Here is a 21,803-nt window from a genome sequence, read left to right on the forward strand (position 1 = left end):
CTACCATCTCACCACAGTACCAGTAATATTGTTCCTGATATGTACCTCAAGACTGTCTCATTTTCACTCCAGATTGCTTCAGTACCCTGGAACAGATGTGTCACGAGCTGCTTGACTACCATTCAGCTGCAGTTTTGTTCCTTCGGTATAAATGAGATGGGGAAATAGTTTCATTTCTCTAAAGTATAAAGTTAAATAGAGTGAACTGAAGTTTCTTTAAAAAATAATGGAGTGAGATCACCCATACAATGATTTTAAATGACTCAAATAAGAGCATTACTGGAGTTTAGCATGTACATCCTGAGGAACTGGAGCCTCTCAGTTTCAGCCATTTGGGTGCATTACAAGGGGGAACAGGGCTCTCTCATATGAGTAATAATTCTAGAGGAAATGTTCCCAACAGCTTTTTAGCTCCACTTTTAAGCAACCCAGAGTGAGAATCAATTAAAGATCACAAAAGGATTTGACATTTTCAATGGAATGTGAGTTTTAATTACTTTGTCATAAAGCTCAGCCAAATTAACCATTTAAGCAGGGAAGTATTTTATTCCCAAGTACACTGACCACTAAATTTGGGCTGGCAGGGCACAATAAGGGCATAAAGAACAACTGAAAAAGTAAAACCAGTGAAATTAAAACAGCAGAAGTGACCAGTGTCTGACATCTTAAAGCCAGGAAGAATTGCTGCCGACTTTGAGACCAACGCTCAGCTTCATGAAAGCACTGGCCACAAAGCAGGTCAACATTTCTGCATTGCCATCACCTCAGCTGCACCTCAACCTGTAATTATTACAGCTGGACCTGTTTATTACAGCCTAAATTCTACCAAAAAGGAAAAGCTATCTTTAAATAAAACCATTTAAAGCTTTGCATCTTAATATAAATCATAGAAAATGGGATTTACATCCTCAGTGTTGTCATCCACCTGGGCACTGCTGCTTCTCCAAGCAAACCGCTCTTTTAGTATTTTTTCCCTGTTTAAGCAAACGATCTTAGCATTAGTTCAGGTTCATTTTCCCATTTCTCAAGTAATTAGAAATTCATATTTCTGACCCCTTCACCATCTAGACATTTCTCACTTTCCATACAAGCTTATATTGCCCATTGAAATTCTGGTTGCTTCTATATTAGTGATACACTAAAAATTTGTCACACCTAGGGTCCAAGTCTGGGAAATGCTCTTAGACATACAAGCTTTCACAAACATTTCACAAACCCACAGAAGCATGAGATGGTCTATCAAAGAATAATTGAAACCCAGAATATATCATCCAAGAATAAAACCCCAGCTCACAGAACATCCTATTCAACAGGCAAACCCAACATTTTTGTCACCAAAGTGGCAGCATTTAACCAAGAAAATTAGATCACAATAAAAGAATTTTATTTTGGAAGGATGAGAAAAATGTTAAACATTTTTTTATGTGAGAAACAGAGATACAGAGCTTGTTTGAAAACTGGAAGTCTCTCATGCCCCAATCTATAAATAAAACTAGTTGGGCTTTTCTTTTGTACTAAATTTAAAGGAAAGCCTTTTCCATGGAGAGTTTTCTTTAAAACAAACTATGCCCCAGAAGGAATTTAATGATGGTGTTTCCAACAAGCAGCATGAATGAATTAAACAATAAATGCAGTAAGAAAGCAGCTGTATTTTTCTTTAATAGAAGCAGATGAATTTGTAGTTCAAACATAGCTCTGCTCTCAGAGAGAAAAGGACAGTTCCTGGCTGTTCTCACCCAGATAATAACAACATTTTCCTTTCACCCTGTACCAGGACCTTGGCTCAGGTGCCAGTTGCCCCTCTAGCATCACAAAAAGCCTCAGTGTTCACTCTATTGACCATCAAGGAATCCCACATTTCATTGTGTACAGTACCACATTACTCAGCTCTCTCCTGCACCGTACCCAGAGGCTACACAGGGAAGGGGATGAGAGACACTTGGCCAGGGCCACCATCACCATACAGCAACCAGAGACCGAGATCTCAGCTTTGACACCTTCCACCTATGGAGACGAGCCTCAAGGCCTTCTGCAATGACTCAGTTCAGAAATCCCCAAGCCTCACAACACCCCGCCAGCAGCCAGAAGTGCCCAAGCTCCAAAGTAACCAGTTCAGATGAACACTAACAAGTCCCCAGCAATTATTCTGAACATATATGCAATACTAGGATCACAGCAGGCTCAGAACATTCAGCAGCACCAAAGGAGACCCTGCTGCAGTTTTAAACAGGTGTTTTCACTAATTAGCCCAGCAACCATTACCAATTATACTCATTTCATGTTTCAAACAGATACCATCAGCATAACCACCTGGCCAAAGCCATAACTCAGAATTGTTGAATACACACCACGCTCCACCCCAGAAGCATTAACATTTTAATTAGGGCAGATAACACAGGCCCTTGCAGTAATTCACATTTTCCAAATCACTTTATCTTAATTCTGAAGTTCTGCTTGCTTCTGCTTTTTGTTTGCTTTCAGCCTTTACTTTGTATAAAGTTTCTAGAAAGGAGACTCCTACTTCCAGGGTCTACATCTGCTGTTTTCTTCTTCCATTGCAGTGAAGAGACTTCTCTTGTTGTATGGGAATTGGGCACCCATACCAGTAACACAGGAGACCAGCAAACCTGTAAGAGATGTTTCCTATCAGGCTAAAGCAGTTTCTTTCCTTGCAGCAGAATAGCTTCCCCTCTAAACCTCATTACAGCCTAGTCTGTATTGTAGCAGAGTAGGGACTCTAAGAGCCCATTGGGAAGCTTTTCTCTTTTTTGTTTTTAAACACAGTAAGAAAGCTACAAACATTGCAAAGGTTCCTGCTAGAATCACAGGTCGCCCAGCCCTTAGCTGATGTGCACCACCCGTGAGCAGCGCTTTCGGTGCAGGCTTTACTGATCCATACGCAAAACAGATGCACAAAGAAAGAATATAAAAACAGCTCATATTTTGTTGTTAAGGCTTTGATTCTCTTCCTTACAATTGCAAGTGAGCTTTCAGCTGATTACCTCAAAGTAGATGAAGAGCATACAGACCTCAAAGAAGGCAAAAACTCCCTGCTGAAGCCTTGAACAGCAAGATTCCAGAGACAGCAAATCCAACAGCAGAGTGACCCTTCTGGGAAGTAGTTCAGCCCTGCCTATATAGAATTAGTTGACTTGCCGCAGGAACTCCAATGAGGGTGAGTGGAGCTAGGTAGGCTTCATTAAATTCATCAGGTTTTGGGCTGGGCCTTACCCTCCTTGCAGCTGGCCATGGGGAGCCCTGCACAGAGCAATGGGGCGACTCCTCTGCTGCGAGAGCAACGAGCACACGTTGCACCTGAAATGGCAGCTCTGCACCTGTAGTGCATCTCTGCGTGGATCTACCTCTGACTGAGAGGGATGAGAGAATGTGCTGCAATAAATACGTTTTCCAAGCATCCTGATTAAGAAGATGGTTTCCTACAAAGGGAGACACAACGCCCATCTTGAAGCAGTTCAGCTCACCTAGTCGAAAGAGCAAGCAATTAATGAATTCTAGGTGGGCGGTCAAGAGTTCACTGACATGTGAAGCTCATTGCATAGAAGCCCCCGTGTGCTTTGTGTGCTGGTGGTTACTTGGAAAAGGCCACAAGAGCAGCACTGGTGGCTGTGTCCCATACCAGGCAGAGCTCATCCCCTAGCCGAGTTCACTGCCAGGCTACCCAAAGGGTCTTCTTTCAATACTCGTGACATTTCCAAAGCTCGGATTCTTTTATTTGCAGTAACTGTATGTTTCATAAGTATAAAGAGTGAACTTCCTCCTACATACTGTGGAAATACATAAAACACAACTCAATGTCATTTCACCTGCTGATATTTCTATTTCAAGAAGGGAGCAAGAACAGTGCGAAAGAAAAAAAAGAAGAAAAAAAAAAAGCCTTTCCCAGCAAACGCTGATGTATAGGATGTGACACAATAGTGCAAAAACTTTTGGCAAAAACAGGGATTTTAAATTGCTTTGCTCTATTTTGCTGTGGTGGGAGTTTTAATGCAGTGCACTTTGCCTAGAACTGACATGAAAGAACAGACAATCATCTAGAATGTGTTACAGGGAAGAACAAAACAATTTTCCAGACAAAAATATATTGAGTTCAGTACACTGTTCATAGGTTACAGCAAACAGAAGCGCTCGCTGTAATGGATGCTTTGTGGCTACTGGCAAACCTTTCGAGGGCGCACGGGAGGGAGGTGGCGGTGACGGGGTGGCAGGTATGAGCCGCGGCGGGGTGAGAGGGGACAGAACTTTATTTCCTTTTTACAAAACAATTCTGTGGGCTCCGTGTATTTCCCTGGGTCCTGCCAGAGCAGAGCAGACAGCATTGTGCTGTAACGCGGGCACAGCAGCCTGCCCACCCGTGGCTCCGTGCGGAGAACCGGCTCTGGTCCCAGCAGGGACCGCACGAGGGTGCTGCTGGAGGGTCAGCAGCTTGGCAGTGGACTAGGGGCATGCAGGGGCTGTGGGCCAGAAAGGGGGACACCACCACAAATGGCTTTTTTGGGTGGCCACAGTGCAGGCAAGGCGGCCTTGTTTGCTTTATTTGCCATGTGCTGGCACAAAGCAGAGGAGCTGGGGTGGTGGTCTGTCCTCAGAGCATCAGCCAGAGTGAAATCAGTTCTACAGAGTTCCCTCTAGAGGTAAGCATTTAGGGACAGTTAAACTACAGCTCTCAGACCCGTTAGGTTGTGTTGAAGCATCAGTGATGCTCACTGATGCTGAGATGCTCACAGCCTCCTGCACTGCACCTGCTGGGGGGCATCACAAAACCAAACTGAGGCCACCTGGCCTGATCCTCCTGCTGTTGTAGCAGGCAAACCTTGGCTATTTCAGGCTGAACAAACTCTCCCTACACAGCTCAGTGAGTGTGTGAGCCCTTGGACTTCTTTACATTAAAAAAAAAAAAAAAGAAGTTTTGATTAAGGGGGAGGAACAGGCACACTGCAGCCGGGGCAGAACGAGTTCAGCACCAACGCTGCTGGCACACGACTGACTCAGGCAGGCTTCTCACCTGCACACCTCCATCCCGTGCAGTCCCCAGCAAATTGGTCTCTGCGACTGTTCCAGGAGCCACTTGCCACGTGTTAGAGCTCGTGGTTTATGGGTGTTAGGAGAGGTGCAGCTTGTAATGCAGAGCCTGTTGCCCGTGCAGCACTGCAGCAGCCCTGCCTGGCTGCAGCAGCGCGGACACCCTGATACTAACACTGCCTCCTTTTACATTCTTCTTGCTCTCTTCCCCTCTCCTTTTTCTAATGAAATCTTTCCATATTATTAATGGCTAGGGTGGATCTATAGAGTATGTTCCTTCCAGGATTTTCTTGTTTGCTGTAGTCTTCAAATTTTCCAGTTCATTTCCTATTTTCCTGCTCTAAAACCCCTGCCAAAAAAATCCCTGAAGCACACTTTGGTACTTGAATAGAAAAAAAATACATTTATATATATATATATAAACATTTGAGAACAGACATTTGATCCAGACTCTTGTAAATCAGTAGCAATTTTCCCCTAAAATATGAGTCATTTGCATCAGTGGGTCACAGCTCCTCCAGGTGAGTTTTTATCTAATTAACTAGGCAGATGCATTCCTATCAGTGAAATGGGTAACGCTGCATCACATAATCTAGGTGAATTTAATTGTCCAAGAGCATTCAGCCAAAATGTAAGGACTGGCCTTACGACAGAGCATTTGATCGGGTTCCTTTAGGAACTAAATGATTAGGAATGAAATTAATGAAATGGATTTATGCCCAGAGATTCTAAATGACACCAGCTCTTATAGCCAAAGAAGAAACAGGTACCCAAGAAAATGTTCTTCACTCGTGGACTGGAATATTAGAAACAAAAGTGGCTATGTAATCCCCCATGGAAAGAATTATTTTGGTTTCATGTAATCCCTCACCAGAAAACCTGGAAATGTTACAAACTGCACTGATATTAGAGCTCAAGTGCACGATGGTGCCAATTGGAACAGGTCAGGAGCTGGGGAATTCCTCAGGACATTCAAGGAGAAAAAAATTCCGAAGTAATTTCATGGATTATTGTTGTTTTTAATCCTTTCTGTGGCTTCTGAAAGAAAATCCCCATACATTTAGTTGCTCAGACATGGACACTTCTCCGTAAACATAAACTGGAAATAAAAGCGGTTGGACACGAGTCAAACTGGTGGAAGTGCAATGAAATGACTCAGGCAGCCTGATCCCTGAGACCGGTTCTTTCTGAGCATAACACTGGCAGTTTGGGGCTGAGCTAATTCTGCTATGGGCGTCATCCTCCGTTCTTTGCTCGAGGGTGCGATAGCAGGTGATGCCAAGGGAGCTGCTGCTCTGACCCAGGCACAGAGCTCATCCACGGGATCCCGGGGCTGGGCAGGTCCCGCGCTGCGGGGCTCACGGCGGCTCCTCCCTAGGGACTGAGCTGGGCCAAAGCAGAGGAGAACAACACACGCTAGTGCCTGAACAGGAACGTTTCCCTTGAAATATGCTGGGACGCATCCACGTTTCGCAGTCTGCGCACTCAGTATCTGCTCATTTCCTTCCACTGACGAACAACAGGACACAAGATGACTCAGGGGGTTTCCACGGCTGCGCTGGGTGAGCCACCGCCTTCAGCACGATGCTCGGCTGCACGCATCTCCGTCACACGCAGCAGCCTCGTGGTTCCTGCTCTGCCATTCCAGCTCGGTGTTTGGGGGCAGAGCATCCCCGGTCTCAGCATGCCTCGAAGCAGCGCGCTGCACACGAAGGCTCAGATCCAGTGCCACGGGCGTGCACAGAGAGGTTGATTCAGGAACTACCACCAGAGGAATTTCTCAGTAAATGGAGAGGGATAAAAGCCCAGCAGCTCAGAAGCAGGTGAACTTTCTCAAGTCTCTCTCCTTCTCTCTCCCCCCACTGTTTCTCTTCTTAACCTGAGCTTAAAGTCACTTGCTTTCATTGTGCAAGATTAGATGGGAAGAATCCAGATCGTGGTGACCTGCCCTAGCAAACCTGCGGCAGTTCTGGAAAGAAAACCTCCGAGGGAGCGAGCTGGCCATCATCCAGTTACTCTGAGTACGTAGGAATCCTTTGTCATAAAGGAATAATGATCTCACATCAGTAAAAAAAAATCCGTTTTGACGTAAATTCACGGAATACAGGGGGGTTAAGACAGCACAGCTGAAATCAGCATCTGGAGTATTGTCTTGGATACCTTCAAAGCCCGTGATTTCTCCCTCCAGGGGCACGTGCTTCTAGGAAACCTATATTGCTTTGGCTGAAAGACAGTACTTCAGAGAATGTCACCAGACCACCAGCACAGTTTAATAGTTCTGCTGTGTTGTTCTGAGAAATACTATTTTCTGTAGGAATTCGGGAATGACCCATAGAAACAACTTTGGCAGCACATGTATTTCCCTTCGGCTTTCTCGAGGTAGCAAAGGATCTGAAGAGCTGAGTGTTTCCAAATCTTCTCAGCTCATCTGCATTACGAGGACTAAGTGGCTCACCAGTGGCTCCTCCGTTCGTCTGAGGCTCTGACACCAGCAGGGCTGCATTCGGTCCAAGATGTCCTGAGAACCGCAGAGAGAGCGATGTTTTTTAACACCATCAAATTCCCCTCTCTGCTCTCGGTGAGCGAGATTCATTGCAAAAACAAGCAGTAAATCCTGCGAGGCTGCGAGAGCGCAGCGCTGAGGGCCAGACAAATTAAGACAGATGTTCTGAACTTTGGGATAGCGAGGATGTGGTTTTGTGCGGCCGGCCATGTGAAGGCTCTCAGCACATCCTCCCTTCTCAGACACAGGAATGAGGCAGATAATGCAAGGAGACGCAATAAATCCAGGAGATGGCTGGGCTGGGTGGGGTTGCCAACCTGCAAGCGGAGCCCCCAGCTCGGCTGCTCGGTGCGCTCCCACTGCACGCTCCTGAGAAATCCAAGGGAGGAGCAAGTGTGCGAGAGACGGGGAAAAGATCTGCCAGGAAGTCGTGCAAAGAGGGCGGTTTGTCAGCACGAAGCTGTCTGCCTCTGCAGGAGCCACAGCCACAAGCACTAAAGAGGAGAAAAGCACGGAGCTCTCCGGAGGGAGGCCGAGCCCTCAGGTGGCAGCAGCACCCTCCGGCTGTCCCCTGGGACCAGCCCTGTCTGACACCTTGCAAGCACGGCACCGGGATACGGTGAAGCCAAGGGATCCCCGTCCTGCTCCACCCCTCCATCCCCGTTTTCCTGCCTTTCTAACAGCGTGCACAAGCAGCGGGCCTCGGGCCTGGGTTTGGCCTTATTTAGGCTAAATGATGCAGCCCTTACGTTCATGGTGAGTTAGTTTAATTTTCTCTGTGTGAACTACAAAGAAGCACAATTCAAGAATAAAAATGCCTTTTGTCCACAGCCATTGGAAAATTATTAGGGAAAGGCAAATGAGGAGGGTACTCAGCAAGGTCTTTTAATTCTCCCATTCCCCCTTCAATGCAGCTCGGTGCTGTGGCTCACATTTGACACCCATCAGAAGTAAACTGGAGCTCGCAGATAGAAGGAACAATTTTTACCCCCTTCCTCCCCCAAAAAGAAAAATCTCAAGTGTTTCTGACAGCTGTCACATCACAGTATATTTTGTTACTTCCACACCGTCAGTTGTTATCACAATTTTTCCAAAATCAGAATTTCTGAAGCTTTCTTTTCTGTTCTTCCATTAAAAAAATTTTTTTTTGTATGTAAGTATCAAACTGTGGACACAGAACAAATCACCTTGGTGGGAATGGTCATTAAAGACATGGGTGATATGCATGCTGATTGTCCCACATGCTTTTCCAGTTAAAATATTTGGCCCGAGAATGTGGGAGGTAAAGAACTTATATTTTGAAGTCTTTATAAAACATAGCTTATATCCCCTGATTTATGCTTCTTGGGACTCGTTCTATGTAAAACATTTAACTAGCTATACTTTAGATAAAAGAAACATCTGAAGCATTGGTTGTTTTGGAGTTTCTCATTCTTTTCTCCCATATATCTTCATAAAATTTCAGCGCCAGGCAAAATATTTTAAGTTCAGAACCTCTCCTCTCGTTCCTGCATTCTCTTTTCTCCAGCAATGCTCACGCGCCCCCTCCAGCACTCTCCCCTGCTGCTGGGCTCGCAGCAGCACCTTGCCACCGGTTGCACGAAGCAGCACAGTCACAGCGCACCTATTGCAGCAGGGGATCCGTGCCTTAGCTTCAGTTTTGCCACTTGTGGACGTGGGACAGAAGCCCTGAAACCAGAGCACGAAGGAAGCGGCAGCTTCTGCTGGCATCGGTCTGGGGGGGGCACAGTGGGACCGCGGCTCCTCAGCAGAGCTGCTGTGTCCAGTGTGGTTGCTGCTACGTTCCTGCACAGGTCCAGGTGTCCTTGTCCTGTCAGGGCAGTGTCTCAGTCCCCATCCCATCCTTCTGCTTTTTTTTTTTTCTGTCTGGGACCTGAGGCAGGCTGGCCTTGCAGCTACAGTATTGGATGGGGATGCAGAAAAACATAAATTAAATTCCCATCTCGGCTGCATACTGTGGTCAGGGCCTGAGCCAGGCATTTATCTCCACCTGCCTCTGCCTCCCTTCAGCACCCTGAATTATTTCTTCTCCTCTGCAAAGCCCTGCAGGGGTGCAGTGCTGCACACAGCCACCACCATTGGTCAAGATGTGCTTGCCCCCCTTGCAGAACGGCTTGCCATGCTAACATTTGGCTTATTTGTCCCTTCAAGAAGCGGGGTGTGCCATGGCAGGCTGAGCAGCGTGCTGAAAGAGCTCCTGGCTCGTTTGGAGATGGCTCGTGTGGCTGCCCAGCATGGCACGGGCACCCCTTCGGCATCGGGGACGGTCCTGTTGGGGCGGGCTGCACGTTGGATGCTCTGAACAGTTTCTACCAGCTACAACTGTAGTCATAGAGACACAGCCCTTAGAGAAATCAGAATCAATTTAGGCACCTAATACTGGGATGTCTGAGAGTGAATTGGTTTTGAATTAATCGAGTAAAACAAGGCAGTGAAAACCCACGTAACATGTTGGTCTGGAAACTGCTGCAGCCCTGGGGACGGAGCGACAATGCATATTTTACCCCGTGAATTTTTTATTAAGGGCTGTTTTTTTATTTTTTATTATTGAATATGAATATTTTACACGTCCGAGTTCAGAACAATGCTTTTTTTGGCTGCCTCTGCACTTTTCATGGTTGTGTACCCTTGCATTGCATAACTGAGAGAGATCCATTTACACACAGGGGGAAAGGGGACTAATGAATCTCAGCAAAGCTAACTTTACTGTGTGTGAAAAAAAGCACTCTGAAGTTTTCCAAATAAAAAACAACCAAAAAAAGTACGTATATAAAATACTTGTATGGAATGGCTTAATAAAATCAGTGTGTGCATATGCGTACGTGTGTGTGTGTGCGTGATGGCTACGGAGCCTCTCTGAGCATCGCTGTGCCTGGAAAAACAAAAGGGCTGAGTCCCAGCCTTCCTCCCTGCCCCTGCTGCAGAGATGCTCAGCTTGGCACCCCTCATGGCTTGGCACCCCTCACCACAGCCCGGCCTTCACCGACCTCCCCGAGACCTTCGCTCAGCAGCCCAGGGGCGAGCCCACCTCTTGCAGTGCTGTGCTCAGCGTGGATGAGGGCAGGGGACGGGAGATGTGAATAAGATAATAAATATTTGTCCAGTGTGTATGTGAACCAGCCTTCTTGTTGTGCATATGGTAACGGGGAGGAGAGAGAGAAAGCAAGAGCTCTTGTACATTTCTCAAGAGCTCGCACCGAAAATGGGCAGGGTGACAAGAACCGCGTTGTTTTGGGTAATCAGTGTGCATTGTCCCAGGCTGACACCGCTGCATACCAACAAAACCTTTAGATTCACGGGGAATGGGGAAAGCACAAAATGATGAATTGTTTGACATTTAAAGGAAAATAAAGGGCTGCTGCTGGACTGAAACCTAAGTGAGACTTGGGGAGGGAGGGAAAAATTACCAGGAGCAGGGTGAGATGGTTATGTCATTTTAGTGCAAACTTCACACGTGGTTTTGTGTTTCTGATTTTGGGGACCCAAAATCCCAGATCTTTGCACTGACTTGCACTCTTAACGAAGGTTTTTCCTGGGAGTAAAAAGTGACGACGCTTCATCCCCAACCCAACCCAGAGCTGCACAGCAGCCAGCAAGAGACGGCCCTCACCAGCAGCAGCCTGCAGGGCAGGCACCGGGCAGAACAAGAAGGGTGTTTGCAAGGGGGAACTGACGCCTGACTTTCCCAGGGTTAAACTCCTCGTTCTGCAATGAATGGTAAATCTAGGAGTTAACTCAAGCCTCTTCCATCCCTACAACCGGTCCCAAATTCGGCAGACTTGTGTGACTTTCCTGAGGCTGGAAGGTTCCCAGGCATTTGCAGCTAGTACATGTCCAGAGGACAGGTGGAGATGACAGAGGAAGGATTCCTGCCGCTCATTTTCTGTGGCGTGAGGGCCAAGAGAACATGGTCCCACATGACTATTAACACAACTGACCTCTTCAAGGTGAAAATGAAACACAAGGGAAGTAATGAATTTCCAGTGCCCTGCACAGCAGTGGGAGCAACAGGTGACCAAGAGACTGAAGAGGCTGATAAAGAGCCTGGGCTCTGGGAACACGTGCCAGCTCCTGCTATCTGCCCTGTGTCCTTGAGCAAAGTCGTGTCTCGGAGGCAAATGGAAAGAGCCGGGCCAAACCAGTGCTGTGGGTGCTACCTACCTGTAATCACGGTCTGTTGAATGATTTCCGGCTGGGAGGAGCTGCAGCAGGTCCCTGGATGTTGAACGATTTTGGTGCCAGCGAATCCATCCCGGGTTACAGCAGGCAATGCGCTCTGCAAGGGTGACACCTTGCTACGAGCGCACACAGAGCCCTGCTAGGTGTCACTCTCCCAACACGCCGTGTGTCTGCACAGGGGTGTGCAGGTACCACGCTTGCTGCCTCGCTTTTCTCCTTGCTGACAGCAGCCTTGAGCTGCGCCGTTCTCTGGGGTTCCCGCTGCTTTCCAGCACGCAGTTGTTTGCATTTTTATTTGCATTAGATTATTGGAGCAGGAGTCTAAACACTTAAGTTACTGCAAATCCCTCCTCATATGGAAGTCAGCGAGCTGTAAAATATTTAAACTGTCTACAGTTGTACCTCGTTTGTTTACACATTTCCAGTGGGCTGCTAAAAGGTAACATACTGCAATGGAAGAAAGATACGAGATTGCTGATTCAGATTTCATAACAGCTCTAAAAGCCCTCTGAATACTTGCATTAACTTGATGGAGTAATACATATCTCAACTTTCTGAAGCCTTAGGGCCCAAGAGGAGCAGGAGAGATGTGTGTTTTACTCCAGACTCGTTGCTGTATGCTTTCACTACGATAACTGGGGAAAACGAGGTCCTGCTGCTGCTGCTGGATGCTCCTGCTGCCACGGCTGTGGAAGAGGCACCTGGCTGGTGTAAGGAAAGTGATGCCTGGCATGGCCAGGAAAGCCTTTCACTCCTCTCTGCTGGAATGCCCAACGCAGCCACTGCCACCCCCATCCCCAAACAGCAATAACCACATTGCATGGGGCTGTTCTGCGGGGACAGGCGGTGCTGCTGCCACTGCCACCACTGCCAGCTGCTTCGGACACCACCACACAGCCTGCCCACCACACAGCCTGCTGATCCCCTGTTCAGATTCATGCACGTTTCCACATCCTATCACTGCCTACTCCCTCGACCTGTATAAGTGTGCTCTGGGATGTACACGTCTTGTGTTACACCCACTGCTGAGATCAGTCTTAAAAAGGTGAGCTGAGCCAGCTCTGCCCCCAGCTCTTTTCCCGTGCTTCCCACTTTGCAAATACAAAAATCCCCTTGTGACTCTGGAGTCACCCAGAAATCATCCTCCCCTCCCTGCCCACCTCCCTCGTGGCTGGATCTTTCAGCTCATCATAATTTCCCACTCCAGGTACTCCAGGGCTCGGTGAGTGGCTGAACACGGAGGTTGGACATCCCTGCATTCAGAGCACTTGTAAACGCCTGGACGGAAAGCAAAGCGGTGCTGTGAGTCTCCAAAGGGCAGGGAGAGGAGGTGAGGGATGACTAATCAGTCCCAAGGCAGCAGAGGGCATCAATGAGTTTGAAGATTCTTCTCCAGAGCTGAATGAAAATAGCCAGACAGCGAATCGAATCATTCAGAAGGCAGACTGTGTCTCTTTTCCTATTTTCATGCTGATCTTGAACAAATCCAGTAAGTTCTCATCTGTATCTTGAGGGCGTTTTGAAATAATTTTGAACAATATACAGTATAGTGCTATTGAGTTTAATTAGGAGAAGATTTCCATTGCCTGCTTCGATGTAGTACATACATTTGCAGAAGTGGGTGATGATGATCTCTGTAAATACATCATTTTCACGTTATTTGAATGCAGATTTAAGTGCTGCAAATTCACATGATTGTTATGGATTTCACAGCTCACTTTGGAAATCCAATCAGTTAGCCATGATATTTACTCTAGTTAAGCTTATTTTTTGGGAATGCTCAGCATTCAAAAAAAAAAAAAAAAAAAAAAAGAGAAAAAATGCTCAGCAAGCTCAGCAAGGCAGATTTGTTTGGTAATTCAAGCAAATATCTGCAGGGTTATTTTGTCACTTCCCCTAGCTGTCGCTGAGGAAGTAGAGAAATAGCATCTCCTAATGTATCCAGCTCTTCCCATCAGTGCCAGCTGGGGACAACCACCTCCACCTTCTCGTAGATGCCTGATGTCACAAAGTTTGTTCAGAAATCTTCCACGAATAAACCCAAACTAAATATCTTTCACCTTGTGCTCTCTGATTAATTACCAATCTTAACACTACATTACCTAAATGAAGTCTCACACAGTCCTTAAGCTGGAATATTCCCTAAATTCCACAGATGGGCAAACAGAAGCGATGTTTTATGTGATGTGACATAGCAAATGCCTTGGCAGGGCCACAAGCAGCACAGAGGTGTGCTCGGTCTGAGAGCTCTGCTCTAGCAGCCAGACCAGCTTATTTTCATTTGGCGAGCAAAAACAAATTTAGAAGCTCGGTCCTCTCTGAGCTTCTCCAGGACTGCTACGAGCGATCTCTGGTGCTATGGTGAAGGGTCAGCAATACCCACGAGCCCTCTATTTCTCCATCAGAGGTCTCTTTCCACTCTTTGGAAGTTTACGGTGCGTGGCAGGGAGCCAGCCCCCCCGGGCATGGGCTGGAGGTGGCTTGTTCTCAAGTGTTTAAAAGTCTGACAAACTGTTTGCAGTTCTAGCAGGGATCAACACATTTCTAGAATTAAAACCAACATCTTGGATAGCAAAAATGCTCAGAACAAGGACTCTTTCTTCAGCCCAATGCACAAGGGATCTTTCTTTACTAAGCTATAAAATCACTTACTACAAATCAATTATTTTTGTACTGATTTATTAACTGCTCTCCAGCTGTTCAGATTGGCACTTAAAAAAATTCCTGGATGGTCATACTTTTACTTTTCAAAAGCATTTTCTCTGGAGTAGTGTTGGCCCGACTTCGTAATAGTCCTCCCTGGTAATCCACATATTCCTAAACGCCGTCAGGCTGGCGAGCAGCGACGCGCCAGTCCACACGGAGTACATCCGATTTTCTGGGGAGAAGATCTTGACGGGGGCTATGCTGGGGATGGCCGCCTGCAGATCCTTCAGAAGCCTCTCCTTGAAGCCTTGGAACAGAGTCGATCCGCCCGAGAGCACCACGTTCCTTAGGATGTCCAGCTGGATACGGCTGCTACATCTGGCGAGGCTCCGGAGGACCATCCCCACAACCCCCGGCCCTTGGGCTTCTACCTCTCTGGGCGCAAAAAGTGCTTCAGGAGCTCGGAAGAGCTGGTCTCCCACCGTGACAGACCTTCCGTCAGGGAGAATGTACTCACGCGTGAGATTTTCAGGCTTGTCCTGCATTTTTTGTCTAGGATCTAGAGCAACGTAGCACAGCTTCTCCTTTATATCCCTGACGATCTCTCTCTCGGTCGTGCTCATGAAGGAGTGCCCGGTCTCCAGGAGGAGCCTGGCGAGGTACTTGGTTACATCTCTGCCAGCAAAATCCACCCTGGTTATGCCCTGCAGCAGGTACTTGCCTTTGTAGACAGGGACCGCGATGGTGACGCCGTCCCCGCTGTCCAGCACCAGCCCGGTCGTGCGGGCCCCGGCGTACAGGACCGCGAGCGCCTGCAGCGTGACGAAGAGGGCCGGCACGTGGAAGCTTTCGAACATCAGCTCGGCCATTTTTTCCCGGTGGGACAAGGGATTGAGAGGGGTCTCGGTCAGCAGCGCTGGCCTCTCACTGGGCTTCAGCCTGAGTTCCTGCTCGTACAGGTATCTCCAGATCTTCTCCATGTTGTCCCAGGATGTAACTAGCCCGTTGTCCATCGGGTAATTCAAAGACAAAATGCCCCGTTTGGACTGGGCTTCTTCTCCGACGTACCACTCCTTGTGACCGGCCCCAAACATGACGAACCTGAACTTGGGGTACCCCACAACGGTGGAGATCACCGAGCGGGGTGCCAGCTCCCCCGACAGCCCAGCCTTGCACTGCCCAGAGCCGTTGTCAAAGATCACGGCGGGGGTTCCCGCCACCACCGCGTGCGACATCGCGTGCAGGACGGGTGCTGCTGGGGGGGCAGCGATCTTCTGGCAGCACCACGAAACGCTCCAGACCCCGCGTCACAAACGGGCACAGCTCACAATGCCCATGGGGCAGCCCCAGCCCTGCTCCTCCGCCGAGCAATTCGATGCGGGGCCGGTGCTCGGAAGGGAGGCTGGGTGTTCTCGCTTCCCAGATAAATTACAGCGGGGAATCAATGAATTTGTTCAGGCCCTCAGGCTCAGAGAGGGTCGGTTACAGTAATTGCATTTGCATTGATTTATATTTGGATTCTGTTTGGGGTTTTGCTGGGTTTCTAAAGGAAACATTTTTAATGAGGTCGAAAATAACACGCGATCTAGTTTTAGAATACAAACCCCAGATATCTCAAAGGCCTTAGAGGGAAGAATCCCCAGCAGAGGAGGAGAGCTACTCCCGTACGGCTGTGAGAGAGGCCGTGAGTCGGTTAGTTACTGCATCCCTGCAGTCTGTGGGAAAGGAAAAGGAAAAGAAAAGGAAAAGGAAGAGGAAAAGGAAACAAAGTTTTAAAAAGCACAGAATCCAGACTAAATTTGTGTAGAAGCTGCTGCTGGAAAACTGCTGGAATTTTTAACCTGAAGTTCAGAACCAGCCTCACAGCACTTCTCCCACTCTCCCCATTAGTACACATTAATTCCATTACTAATCTGATGGCATAAACAGGAGTGGCTGGGGGTAGGAGTGCTGTGCAAATAGTGGCGGTGGCCCCGATCACTCTAGGCTACCCCCTGAGGCCAGGGCAAAGAACAGCATGGCCGTGGTGTCACTGCCCGAGCCCTCAGGCACGAGGCAGGGGCTGGAAGAGCACGAGAAGATAAATGAGGCTCCGGGCTGGGGCTCGAGGGAGGTGGGAACACACAGCGCTCCCCTTGGAGGCAATGAATGCTCAGAAGGCTCGATGCCCTGGTTACCAATTCTTTAATGCTTTATCTCCATAAAGGTTTTGTCAGCCAGTAAAGACATGAACTGCTGTGGCACCTTTTGGTTCAGTCAGCCCTCGCCAGGGTTTCTTGCTCGTGCTTTGTTGCAGAAAGGCATTCGCTCGGTCTGACGGTCTCCTCAGAAGCACTTCCGATGGATAACGGCTGCCCCGAAGTCCTTGTAGTCGCTCACGGTGACCCACATTTGCTTGAAAGACGTCAGGCAGGTGAGGACGGAGGCCCCGATCCACACGCTGTATTTTCTCTCGGGGGGGGCAACGATCCTCACGAACATGCCCGAGGGCACTTGGAGGTGCATCTCCCTCAGGATCCGCTCCTCCAGGCCGGGGAAGAGCGTGGAGCCTCCCGAGAGCAGGACGTTGGCGTAGAGATTCCTGCGCACGTCGATGTCGCACTTCATGACGCTGTTGAAGATCATTTTGTGCACGCCGGGTGCTTCGATGCCGATGTTTGCAGGCACAAAGAGCACCTCTGGAGCACGGAAGAGCTGGCTGCCGATCTGAATGACGTTGCTGTCGGGTAACCTGTATTCTTTCATGACTTCTTCGGGCTTCGCTTTCATTTCTTGGATGGGGTCCAAAGCTACGTAGCACAGCTTCTCTTTGATATCTCTCACGATTTCCCTTTCAGCTGTGCTAACAAAAGAGTGCCCGCCCTCCAGAAGAAGCCTCATGAAATACTCGGTGATATCTCTGCCAGCGACATCCAGCCTGGAGACAGCATGGGGCAGGCAGTACCCCTCGTAAATGGGGACCGTGTGGGTGACACCGTCCCCGCTGTCCATGACGATCCCGGTGGTGCGGGCTGAGGCGTAGAGTGCCAGAGCTGCCTGGACTGCCACGTACATAGCGGGCACCATGAAGCCTTCAAACATGATCTCTGTCATTTTCTCCCGGTTCTGCAGAGGATTTAGGGGGGCTTCTGTCAACAGCACCGGCCTTTCAGCGGCTTTGAGTCTCAGCTCATGCTCGTAGACATGTCTCCAGATCCTCTCCATGTCATCCCAGGAGGTAACGATGCCATGGTCAATCGGGTAATTCAAAGATAGGATCCCTCTTTTGGACTGCGCTTCTTCTCCAACGTAGTATTCTTTCATCCCAGCTCCAAGCATTGTAGATTTGGCTTTTGAGCGACCAACAACTGCCGTGATAACAGACCTTGGGCCACTGTCACCTGCGACACCTGCCTTGCATAACCCAGACCCGTTGTCAAAGATTACTGCTGGGACATCCAAAACGCTGGGGTCAAACATTGTTCACAGAGCTGACGGTGCCCCAGAGCAGCTCTCTGGCCGTGTTTTCCCGTTCCTCTTTTACAGGCTGGTCACCATCGCAGGGGCTGTGTTCTCTGGGGGGATGCAGCTCGCATGTCTGCCCCCAGCTACCTCATAATGGCCGGTGATACAATAATATATTTTCCCAGCAAGTTACAACATTCCAGGCACTGCCCTGGAAATTTAGCGTTACTGCGACTCCAGCCAGAGGACTCTCATTCACCAAGTCAGATCCATAGGTCACAGACCATCAACTGTATCCTTACAGTGAGCCCAAGAGCACCTATTTCTCAGAAAAGCAGGTTTGGCAAAATACATTATTGAAAATATTAAGATTTTCACACGTGCCTTGGCTTAGCTAAGACTTACATATAAAGAGCTGGTGGAGATTAGGACAGATTTGCCTGCCTGTAAGTGCTAACTGAATTGCCAGTTTGCTTTTTTTTTTGAATAACATCTGCATTGGAGGAAAACCTTTTTCAACTGAATCCTTTCTGATATTTTATAGGAAACGTCTAAAAAATACTTTTACATAGGAAGTATTGTGTTTGGTATGGCATCTGCGAGTCTTGTTTTGATTTTTTTCCCCTATGCTTGTTACTTAATGCAAAGACAACTTTTTGGTAAAAGCACAGAAATTAAAAAATAATTTCTGCCTCTTGATGGTTTAAAAAATCCTGCCAGCTTTAAACAATGCTTCTAATACTGTTTAGTGCAAATAAATCCCTTCCCCTAATGAATCTGTACCCTAGGCTGCTGACAAGCTGGCCTGCCTGCAAATAAACAGACATGCAGCTGTCCTCCTTCCATGTTTCCCTTTTCCCCTCAGCACTTTGCTGAACTCGTTTTTGGAAGTTTGTTCAAAAGGATTAAAAATATCCTAGATCTTCACAACTGACCCCCATTTCACATCTAATTATTTTTTTCCTTTTGCTTCAGTAGAAATTTTCCCACAGAAGGAAATTTCTGTGCTTTTGAATCCAATCAGGTTTGACAATCCAAATCCGTTTACAGAGAAAATTTCCTTTAAAAAAAAAAAAAAGTCACTATATAACTTCAGTTTGAATCCTTGGCTGCCACAGTTTAATTGCTTCTCCTTGTGGCTCTAAATCCAGGGCAGCTTCAAAGCAAGGGTGGCTTCTATTAAATTTAATTACTTTTTCTTGCAGCTTGCATGGCAAAGGTGCCAGCTACTAAAGGAAGGTGGTTATGAATCACAGGCAGATTCCAAACAAAGACATATATTAAACAGAAACTTTTAAATGTAAGCAAATGACCTCCTTGTACTGCGTTTATACCCTAGATGAACCACTAAAAAAAAAAAGCCATCGAACAAGGGAACAGCTCTGTGCATGTTATTTCCATTCCGCCGAGATTCCAGACATGTTCGTGTTAAATGCCACTCTATCCATTTTAGCAATTTCTCTAATCCTCTTAATATTTGTGTACATATATTTCAGTGAGTGGCACACTTGTTTTCATGCATGCTTCTATATTAATGTCAACAGGTGTCCTAATCATTTAAGAGGCTGCTATATTCATCACACTAGAAGCCCCATTTAATCCTGCGTGGTCTGCCTGCAGTTTACAGTGAAGTACTCAGTTTTGAACATGATGTTTAGTATTAAAACAAGGGAATATTGACTGTGATTCTTAAATGGAGAGTTGAACCTAGGTGCAGGAATGCTCATCTGTTCCCTCATATTGCTCCTGTCATAAATCACGTTAAAAAGGGTATGTGTGAGTTCACTTTGTTCCTATAGGATTGGTAATAAAATAAGCAAAGTTGCTGTTTGTGTAGCAGAAGCCCTGTAAGCTGCCCTCACAGAAGGGACAACACGAGGCACCAGAAGCCTCTCGTGCTCCCTGGAGGCACAGCTTGGGCAGGCAGGACCAGGACTGTCCCACAGTCACTGGGTTGTAAAAATCCACAGATAGCTAAACATGATGTTTACGGCCATTCTTGCTTATTTTATACATTGGTGCTGAGCACACACTTTCACTTACTGGTTTAAACATGACGTTGTGCTGTACTGTGATGCCTGCACGGAAGGGATTTCCGCTGGGAAGCTGAGGCTTGATCCTTCTTCATAGCAGTCCTCTGCCCCAAACATACAGCTCAGGTGGACTCTGAACCAGGAAAGCACTTGGAAACTGGTGCTGAGCTCTGGCAGGTCTGAGTCTCCTAGGGATAAAACCAGAGGGAAAAGGATCAGCCAGTTCTCAGTCTGTGTGCCCATGCAAACCCCAAGGGCCTGGCCATGTGTAACGTCTACAGCAGCAGGGATAAAAATCTGGAAAGGGATACCAAAAAAAGAGACATACATTTCACACCATATGATGTCACACTCAGCAATAAAAGGAGGAAAAAGGAAGAAGAGAGGAAGGGTGGGCTCTCGTGAAATGAAACATGTTAAAAATGTGAAAATAAGAAAGAACAAGGCATATGGTGGACATGAGTCTCCAGGCAGCCCTGTAAACAAATACACTGCCTTTGTATGTACACTAGTAATTTAGCATGTTGTGGGATATCCCAGAAACAAGCCAAAGGCTTTATTCATCATGCTAGTAAAGCTTCAGTGTCAGAAGTCTGTGCTTTCACAGCTGAAAGATCACAGATCTGGTCCCATCTCCGTGGAGTAAACAAACGATTTGTGCACAAATAGGAGAGCATTTGCAGGGGGAATCCCACGCATCTGAAGCGCTACAAGAGGAAAAAGTGAGGAAAAGAGGGTATAAAGAGGGTATTTCAACCCAGCGGAGGTCTGAATGAGGAGGGATTCAGGAAGCAACATAAACCTTCTGTTCAGGGTACCACCACATGAGGGAAGGACAGAAGGGCTGCTTGCCCTTCTCCATGCCCTAACCCCCACGACTGGTGGCTCACAGCGCACAGAAGGACCAAATGCAGCCAACGCTGCGGTGATGCTAAACGCCCTACGGGGCAGGCTGTCAGCACGGGAGGACAGCACTTCGTCTGTGCCACAAGCCAATCTGTACAGACACAAAATGAATTTGCTTTTTATACGAGGAAATCAGGCGGGCTATGAACTGTAGAAAGGAGCAGCGAACAGCAACCCCTGCGCAGAAGAGCTCAGCCCCAGCACCGAGCTGCAGCAGGTGGGCGAGACAAACAGGCAGGTCAGGGTGGAAGGCCAGGGAGATGGTGTGAAAGAAATCAGGGGCTGAGCACAGCTCCTAGCCAGCAAGCAGCAGTAATCACCATCACAGATGCTTAGCTCTAACAACTTGACGAGATCCCTTTCTTCACATAGGAGCTGTGTTTGATTGCTCCCATACTTGTTTCCATCTAAAATCCCCATTTTGCAATGTCTTCGTGACACTCCAAACATCCACAATAGTCTTTGAAGTTGAATTTTAATGTGTTTATTGACACCAGTTATGATATTTCAAAACATATGGCCTACAAATTGTTACCATGCACTCCTAGTGTTTACAGTAATCCCCATATTAAAACAAACTCAGCCTTTCCTGATGATTTTATATCTTCTTGCTGACTCACTTGCCTGTGTTTATTTAAACTCCCGTTGAGCTTTTTTTTTCCCCCTATATTCAACACTTTTGAAACACAAAACAACTATCTACAGATTTCATATACTTCTGATACGTTTCGCATTCATTTTTATGGGCACCACATGGCCCAAATCCTCCTCTTCGATTTTCCTTGCAGCCCCCTGACTCGCAGCATGGCTTTCCACACTCGAACCCCGCTGTTAACCCTGTGCATGCGGCTGGTTTTGGTGTTCAGAGAGCTGCTGCCCAGCCCAGCCCAGCCCTGATAAAATCAAAGAAACATTTATGTTGGAAAAGCCCTCTAGGATCACCAAGGCCAACCGTTAACCTAGCAATGCCAAGTCCACCACTAAAGCACATTTCCAAGCATCACATCACAAGTTTTCAGGAGGTCACACAG

The 21,803-nt window shown here is 47.5% G+C and overlaps 1 protein-coding gene and 1 pseudogene across 7 annotated transcripts in view; both read right to left on the reverse strand.

Moving 5' to 3' along the window:
• Positions 1-1,629: 1,629 nt before the first annotated feature.
• The window catches only part of LOC311422102 (actin-1-like), an 80,281-nt gene continuing 60,107 nt past the window's right edge, over positions 1,630-21,803 (reverse strand). The window contains exons 1-3 of one of the 6 annotated variants that reach the window (XR_014685184.1): positions 3,232-3,377; positions 3,030-3,133; positions 1,630-2,627 (exon numbers count right to left, since the gene is read on the reverse strand). Coding sequence is in view for 1 of the 6 variants with exons in the window: in XM_084494824.1 (XP_084350950.1) it covers positions 16,715-17,848 (1,134 nt within the window). In the remaining 5 variants the exon portion in view is untranslated. The other 5 variants (XR_014685182.1, XR_014685183.1, XR_014685185.1 and 2 more) reach the window with 5 other exon arrangements.
• On the reverse strand, positions 13,918-15,639 carry LOC311422103 (actin-1 pseudogene; annotated as a pseudogene). The gene has a single exon. The product of its transcript is annotated as an actin-1 pseudogene (transcript).

Source organism: Aythya ferina (assembly GCF_964211825.1).
Source record: "Aythya ferina genome assembly, chromosome: 21".
In the NCBI taxonomy this organism is placed as follows: Eukaryota; Metazoa; Chordata; class Aves; order Anseriformes; family Anatidae; genus Aythya; species Aythya ferina.